Source organism: Elephantulus edwardii, unplaced genomic scaffold (assembly GCF_000299155.1).
Source record: "Elephantulus edwardii isolate Elephantulus edwardi_28Jun2011 unplaced genomic scaffold, EleEdw1.0 scaffold00090, whole genome shotgun sequence".
In the NCBI taxonomy this organism is placed as follows: domain Eukaryota; kingdom Metazoa; phylum Chordata; class Mammalia; order Macroscelidea; family Macroscelididae; genus Elephantulus; species Elephantulus edwardii.
Window position 1 is genome coordinate 10,113,098 of NW_006399840.1, and position 8,775 is coordinate 10,121,872.

At 39.5% G+C, this 8,775-nt stretch overlaps 1 protein-coding gene and 1 pseudogene across 1 annotated transcript in view; one reads left to right on the forward strand and one right to left on the reverse strand.

The window, feature by feature from the left end:
- Nucleotides 1–4,088: 4,088 nt before the first annotated feature.
- On the reverse strand, nt 4,089–5,549 carry LOC102874456 (annotated as a pseudogene).
- Nucleotides 5,550–8,256: 2,707 nt separating this feature from the next.
- SPATA17 (spermatogenesis associated 17) overlaps nt 8,257–8,775 on the forward strand; it is a 175,049-nt gene continuing 174,530 nt past the window's right edge. The window contains exon 1 of the mRNA XM_006890573.1: nt 8,257–8,338. Coding sequence (XP_006890635.1) covers nt 8,257–8,338 — 82 coding nt within the window. The remainder of the gene's footprint in view (nt 8,339–8,775) is intronic.

Genomic DNA, 8,775 nt, shown 5'->3' on the forward strand with positions numbered 1-8,775 from the left:
AGTGTCCATGTATTTTTAAAATGTCCAACATATTTAAAGTGATTTATTTATTGTTTAAAATATTTATAGCTCTCTTCTTTACACACACACACACACACACACAGAGAGAGAGAGAGAGAGAGAGAGAGAGAGAGAGAGAGAGAGAGAAAGAGAGAGAGACAGAGCACCTTGATGTCTTACTGGTAAGGAGTTGCTCTGCTAAACCAAAGACACATGGTTCACATCCACTAGTTACTCCTTGGGAGAAAGATGCAATCCTTTCTCATATGATTTACTATCCCTCTAAAACCACTGATGGGTCAGTTTTATGCTTACTTTGATTCAACATCACATAACAATAATGTATCTCTTTGTAAGGATGACTTTTGACTGTATGAATCATAAAAATGATAGCTACCATTGAGAAAAATGGGAAACCAAGAATAATTAATCGTGCTCATGTAAAACGTATACCTTGACAAAGAAGCTGTTGTCCACACAGAACAAGGTTACACCATATGGTTTAAAATCAAGAAAAGTGTGTATCACACCTGTGTACTTGCTCCAAGCCTCTTCAGTCAGTATGAGCAGAAGCAGACAGCTCAAGAAGCTGGACTTTAAGAAGAAGAGTGTGGCATCAGGATAGGAGGACGACTCATCAACAACCTGCATTATGCTGACGACATGATCTTGCTTACTGAAAGTAGGAGGACTTGAGGCACTTGCTCCAGAGGATATAGATTCAACATTAAGAAAACAAAAATCCTTATCACTGGGCCAACAGGCAACACTATAATAGGTGGAGAGAAGATTGAAGCTGCCAACAATTTCATCTTACTTTTATCCACAATCAATATCCTTGGTCCCAGACATCAAGAAAGCAAAAGATGTGTTGCATTGGAGAAATCTGCTGTCAAGGACTTCTCCAAGGTGCTGAGGAGCAGTGATGTATGTTTAAAGACTAGGGTGTGTCTGATCCAAACAATGGACTATTCAGTTACTTTCTATGCCTCTGAGAGTCAGACAATAAATAAAGATAGTAGAAGGGGAGCTCTGGTGGTCTAGTGGCAAAAAGCTGCACTGTAATCCCCAAGATATGCAGTTTGAATCCACCAGCTGCTCCACAGAAGCAGGATGGGCAAATCTTCTACCATGCAATTAACTACCTCTGAAAACCTGCCAGAAAGTCAGCTATGGGTCTCTTCTAACTCTACAGTACATAACAACAACAACAACATTAAAAAGAAATCAATGCCTTTGAATGATGATATTGAAGAAGTGTACTGAATAGCCCGTATACTGCCAAAAGAACAACAAATAAACCAAATACATCTTGGAGAAAATGAAGCCAGGATATTCCTTAGGGTTGAGAATTATTTAACTTCATCTCCCATACTTTGAGCATGTTGCTAGAAGGGGCAAGGCATTGGAAAAGAACATCATACTTGGAGGGGGCAGCAAAAGAGAGGAAGACCCTTAACAAGATGATTCAACATAGGGACTGTAGCAATGGGCTGAAGAATATCACGGATGGTGAGGATGGAACAGCATAGGGTAAAGTTTAGATATACTGTTCATAGGTTCACTATGAGTTGTAATTTACTTGATGAAACCTAAGAACAACAACATATGATCCCGGCAATATTTTGTCAAGTATAATGTACCGCTGCTTTCTTCATTTAGTAGATTAAAATTAGATTCTTAGGGATATTAATTTACTTACTTAAAGTTCTACCCTTTTGATTTGTTTGGATCCATATTCTGAATACCTACTAAACATCTTCTCTGGATGTTTCTCAGGTCCTGAAACCAGATCTACTTTCTGTAGTCCTTTATTTATGTGTAAAGGTGCCACCATTAAACCACAAATCCAAGGATATGGAAAATAGGAGTCCTAGTTTCCTAGACCACCCACCATTTTTCTGCTTTCTATTGTCCCTTGTAAAAACTCTTTTGATTTTTTTAATAGCTTCATCATCTTACTCTCCTACCTGCAGTCTTTTCCTCACAGCATGAAGGATAAGTTAAAATCTTTAACATGGTTTTCCAAGTCTTTCTTAATCTGACATTTACTTTTTACCTAATCTCACTTTTTATTATATTGTTGCTGTTAAGTGCTGTCGAGTCATAGGTAACTAATAACTACCTGTATAAAGATACTTTGACCACATCAAAACATTTTTCGTTCCTTAAATATATCTAATGTTTTAACAAATGCTATTTTTTCCTACCTGGAATGTCCTTCCTTATCCCAAACTGCCCCAAATTGGTCTGAATTCCCACTGATTCTTTAGGACTTAATTGACCATGATTACCCTCATCTAACTTCTTAAGGCATAGAGTTCAGACAAATTGTGAGCATCAGAGCCCCTTCTTAACAGTCTACTCATGTAGCTGTCTATTTGCTCTACCATTGATTATTTGTTTGCATGTAGTGGCTCAGTAGTAAGGAGTTTTGCTGCCAACCTGAAGGCTTGTGGTTCAAATCCACCAGCTGCCCCACAGGGGAAAGATAGACAATCTCTTCCCAAGTGATTTCCTCCTTCTGAAAACCTGCTGGACGGTCAGCTATGAGTTGGTCTTGATAGTACAACAACAATTTATTTGTTTGGGTGTTCATAAATGTCAAACACTGCTGCATTTACATCAAGTTTATTGCAAACAATCCTACATAGAATATCTTGCAGAAGTTTTTGCTGATTGGATAAATGGTTCCCACGGACACAGTTGGAAGGTGTTGGCCATGCTCAAAATGAGTGATGATTACTACTGCTACAACTCATTGCTGTTGCATCAGAACTAACTAATATAAGTTTTCAGAGGCTGTAAATCACACAGGAGGAGATTGCCCATCGTTATGACATAAAACAACTGGTGTACTTACACTGCCTGCCTCTGGATTGGCGAAGCAACTTTTACCCATTATTCTACCAGAGCCTCCTTGGCTGATAATTAGTATCAATGTGTCCTTGTTGTTGTTAACTGTTGTCAAATTGGCCTCCAAATCGTTATGCCTTCATACATAATAACAAAACAAAACAAATCACTGCTGCCAATTCAGTTAGGACTCTTAGTTATGGATCAAATCTGATTTCTCAAGCTGTAAATCTTAATGTGGGAGATCTGGTGGCCTAGTGAGGAAGGAGTTGTATTGCCAACCCAAAGGCTCAAATCCACCAGCTGCTGCATGGGAGGAAGATGAGCAGTCTCCACCTATATGATTTATAGCTCCTGAAAACCCACTGGAGGATCAATGATGGTTGATTCTGACTCAACAGCACATAGAAACAACATCAACAACTGCAACAACAAATTGTAATGGGAAGAGGAGAAGCTGGTGGATTGGAACCGCTGGGGATGCAGCATTTGCTTAGCATCAGAACGTCATGTAGTCTATGCTGCTGGAGGTTCTATCATGGGCTCTAGGATCAGATTGACTTTAGGAAGTTTATTATTAAGCCATTCATCGTTCTTAGCCTGAAAGCTCCATGAAGCTTGTTCAGCATTGTCGTGTTGTTGTTGTGTAGCATAGAGTCGGAAATGATCCATAATTGACCTCTCCATAGCGGGGGTGGGGTTGGGTTGGGGACTTTAGAGGCAGTTAATTGCACAGGAGGAGATTGCCCATCCTTCTCCTGAGGAGCAGCTAATGGCCTCCAACCACATGCCTTCAGGATTGTAGCACAGCTTCTTGCCTCTAGGAAAGCAGAGCTCTAGCATTGTCTTAGCTTGGCATTTTTAAACATAAATACCACGAGCATAAGGCTTTATCAAACACAGAATATATTCTGTCATAGTATAAGAGACTAAATGCCTAGATGAATAGTGCCAGGTTTAGGGTAAGGTTTCCTCTGTTGTCTCTGGAAGAAGAGTCTTATGTCTCCCTCCCATCCCCAACCCCGTGTACAGTGTACTATATTGATGATACTTGACAAGATGGACTCACTATGTCCGTTCCCTTTCCCAGGGGGACTGATGGAAACTGTGTCAAGAATGTGATATTCTCAGTGTGTGGGAGGATCGAGTTGGGGCAAGGACTCCCCAGCAACTCCCCAGGATCTCTCTCTCGCTTCTAGTTCTATTGCCGGTATTGGTGGTCCAAGGGGCTACTACTTTTTGGAGACCATGTGAACCATCATGTTGACCACCCTTTTGCTATAGTCAAATTCAATGTCATACAAGGAAACGAATTTGACAAAGTGGTTGTCCAGGGCAATTCCAGCCAAAGCATCAAAGGTGTCACTGTTAAAGTCACAGGTGACAACCTGGTCTTCAGTGTATCTCAGGATGTTCTTTAGAGACCCTTCTGATGACTACTTTCTTGATGTCATCATATTTGGCAACTATCTCTGACTGACACATTGTGGGTAGGGTTACGGAAAGCCATGCTAAGAAGTTTCCAATCCAGTTCAGGGATGACCTTGTCCCACAGCCTCAGCAGTGCCAGAAGAGGCAGGGATGATGTTCTGGAAAGCTCTACAGCAATCACACCACAACTTTCCAGAGGGACCATCCACAACCTTCTGGGTGGCAGTGATGTCATGGGCTGTGGTCATGTGTCCCTCTACGGTGCCACAGTTGTTGTGGATGTCCTTAGCCAGAGAGGTAGTGCAGAAATAATTTCTGACAATCTTGAGGGAGTTATCATACTTCTCATAGCTCACGCCCTTCACAAACATGAGGGACACCAGCAGAAGCAACAGAGATGATTGCCCATTTGGCACCACCCTTCAAGTGATCCAAGGTTATAAAGATGTCAGTGGACTTCACAACATACTTAGCACCAGCATCACCCCACTTTATGTTGGCAGGATCTCGCTCCTGGAAGATAGTGAAGGCTTTTCCATTGATCACCGGCTTCAGCCTTAACAGTGTCCTTGAACTTAACATGGATTATTCATGGCTATAACATCCACTTTTCCAGGGATCAGGGACCAGGCCAACTTCTTTTACTCCAGCCTTCACCATCGTGTCTCAGGGATGTGGCCCAGCCTGTATGAGAAGAGAGTGCTATTTGTTGATTGACAAGGAGCCGAACCTTGTGTCTTTTAAACACCTGTAGGCTAGATGTTCCTTTGAGATCTCCACATGTCTTGGCATTTGTTTTCTCTTGGGTCTAAGATATTCTCAGTGAAGGTATTCATAGTCCAAAGGATACGCTTTGCTCTCCTCTCTGGTGCATTTAAGCTTCCTCCTGATCTGCCCTCTTGGTTAGTCTTCTTTATAACTCAAAATTTACTTAAGACACAACACTCCTGTGGATTGCACTGTGTCTCATTTACATAACGGCCTTTAATCTTGTCTCATTAACACCCTAGAAGTTAGGGTTTACAATACATAGGATGATTACATCAAATCACAGAATAGAAGATAATTACATAACACTGGGAATCATGGGCAAGTCAAATTGAAAATATTTGTCGAGAACAGTTCAATCCTGAACAAGTGTCATAGAACATATAAGTTCCCACCAGTAGGCAGGTAAGAACTATACAGAAGGTATGCTCACTAATAATTGAGCCCAAGTCTTCCTCTTCCATGCGGCATGAATTCTCATACTGAACAGCCATTGCACCATATTATATTTTTTTGTTTTTTGTTCACTTGCTCATTCTTTGTGATGGGCATATGCTATACCCAACCTGAAGATTTAAGAGGTTTTCTCACTCTTTGGCTTTGACTAAGAATAGCACATCTTAGACCTGGCTTGCTCCTTTGACCTTGGGGTTGGGATGAAGTGATTTGTGTAACAAAACAAGGAATCTTAGTTTACATGTAATGTGAGTGAGAAAGAAACTTTCTTATTTTGTAAGCTACTGAGATAGTCAGATTTTTATCTCAACAGAGCTGATTAATGATTATAATGATAACAAAAGCAGGGAAGTTTGTGAGAAAAAAAAATTCCGTGATGTACTTGCTGATGCTTATAGAAAGAAGTTTTAAAGATTTTGAGTTTGTGATGATGTTAGGACACCTCCATGTGGTGATATCTTATAAAGCTGTGATACTATCTATTAGCAGAGTATCTGACACATATAATAAGTATCCAGCAAATGTTTACTAAACTCAACTACTGAATGGGACCTTAGGTCAAGGGTCAGTGCTGGAGATAAAGGTCTTAGAGACATCATTATAAGATGACAGGATATTCTACCTGATTTAAAAAAAAAAGTGTATCTGAGCAACAGAGGACCAAGAATTGAGGTTTGTGGAAATCATTGGATAGGATTTAGGAAGAGTAAAAGGGATTATATAGATAGTAAACAGTCTGAAAAACAGTAGCACATATTACAGGCACCAGAGGAGAAAACTGTTTAGAAACTTGGAGTGGTCAGCAGTCTCAGATATAGCAAGGGTCAAACAGAAAGATGACTGAAAAGATATCTTTTCACAAGTTCTAGGATTTCTTAAGAGGCTTGAATTTTATGTGGTATCCCTAAAGAGCAAACCAAAATCATAAAAAGAAAACCTTACTGTAATTGAATTGGAACTGACTTATAGTCCAACACTTAAGCGAGTTTTCAGATGCTGTAAATTACTTGGGAGGTGGCTCTTCTTTCTCCCATTGAACAGCTGTAGATTCAAACTGCCCACCTTTGTATTGGCAACACAGTCCCCTATGACGGACTAGGCTACCAGAGCCTAGTCCCAGGTGGTGTGAATCATTAATTGTGTTGCTGCAAAATGATAGCTGATACTTTAAGACCACTCAGAGGCTCTAGAAAGAAAGACCTCGTGAGCTATTTCCAAAATTTCAGCCAAAAGCCAACAGAGTAGTTCCACTTTGCACCTTTGGCGTTTTCTTGAGAATGGACTTGTTTTGTTTTACTCTAGACACTACCTTCTTTAAAAGTTCACTCAAACCAAGGTATTTGTATCTAGATTTTAAATAATTTTATTATAAATAACAATAAAAAAATGGAAATGATCTTTGATTTGCCTCTTTTTTGAGCATTAGCACTTTGTGTGTAGAGTTACTTCATTAATATCTGTATCAAACAGCTTTTAAAACTACTTATATTCTTCCAAATTTTCTTTCTTTGTATCATTGCCATTACATAACTTATATTGAATTTCAAATATAAAATTTTCCTATCATCAGCCTTTAAGAGTGAAGCAAGAAACCTAATTATGTGATTAATTGTATGTGAGTTATCATGAAAGAAATATATTTAACTAGACCCAAAAGCTGTTTTCTGAATCAAACAAGACAACACTACATGATTTAAAATCAGGGAAAGTGTGTGACTTGGTTGTGTCCTTTCTCCATAACTGTTCAGCTTCGTGCTTAGCAAACTACTCCAGAAACAGGACTTTATAATTAAGAATGAGACATCAACTAGTTACTGTAGCAATTCATCTTATCCAGGGTATTCCTCTCCTGTACTGTCCCTCCAAACTTCCGAGAATGATATCCTTCTCCAAGGACCAGTCTCTCTTGTCCACGTGCCCTAAGTATGTGAGATGGAGCTTAAAAGTCCTAGCCTCCAAGGAGAGACTTAGTTTCACCCTCTCTAAGACAAACCAATTTGTTTTCTTTTCAGTCCCTGACATATGTTCAACACTCTTCTTCAACACCACAACTCAAAGGTATTGATTCTTCTTCTGTCATCCTTAGTCATTGTTCAGTTCTCTGATACATAGCAAGTAATTAATTGCGAAACCATTGCCTGGATCAGATGTGCCTTAGTCTCTGGCCTGGATCAGGTGCGTCTTAGCCTCTAGCCTGATATAATTGTTTTTCAGTACTCTGCAGAGAAAAAATAGAATGTGACATCAAGATGGGAGGAAGATGTATCAACAACCTGAATTCTGAAGATGAGCCACTTTTGCTTGCAGAAAATGAAGAGGACTTGAAACAGTTGCTACAGAAGATCAAAGACTGTGGTGTTCTATATATAACACATATCAACATCAAGAAAACAAAAATCCTCACCACTGGACCAATAAGCAATATCACGATAGAAGGAAAAAAGATTAAAATTGCCAACAATTTAATTTTGCTTTAATCCACAATCAACACCCATGGCAGCAGTAGTAAAGAAATAAAAATTTAAAAAAATGTGTTGCATTGGAAAACTCTGATGTCACAGACCTCTCCAAAGCTAAAGATGGAAGATGTCAGTTTAAATACTAATGTGTGTCTGATGACAGAAGAATTGATGAGTTTGAACTGTGGTGTTGGAAAAGAATACTGAATATCCCATGAACTGCCAAAAGAACAAAGAAATCTGCCTTGGAGAAAGTGGAGCACCAATGTGCTCCTAAAAGGCAGTGATGAGGAAGCCTCATTACTTTAGGCAAGTTGTCATGCGTAGCCAGTCCGTGGGAAAGGATCTCATGCCAGGAAATGTGGAAGGTAATAGACAAGGAGCACAATCCTCAGCATTGTGACGATAACAATGGTCTCAAGCATATCAGAGGTAGTGAGAATAGGTCAAGGTTCAGAGCTACTATCCATAGTTCATAGTCGCCTTGCTGGCTCCTAACAGTAACACTTTGTCCTAGAATGTCATGCTTTTAAATGTCGAGTAATCTGTGTGCATGGGAACATGTAGGAGCACTGTTGGTGCAGCAACTATCTAGTAAGTCAATGACTTACAACCACCAGAAGCTCCATAAGAGAAAGATATGGCATTCGGTTTCCATAAGATCCCATTGTTGGAAACCCTATGAAGTGAGTGGTTATGTAGGGTCACTATAAGTAGTCATTGATACTATAACAATGAGATTTTACAGAAAACTCCATTGGCTTATAAGTTAATTAAAAATGTTAAACTTTATTAACAGTTTTTA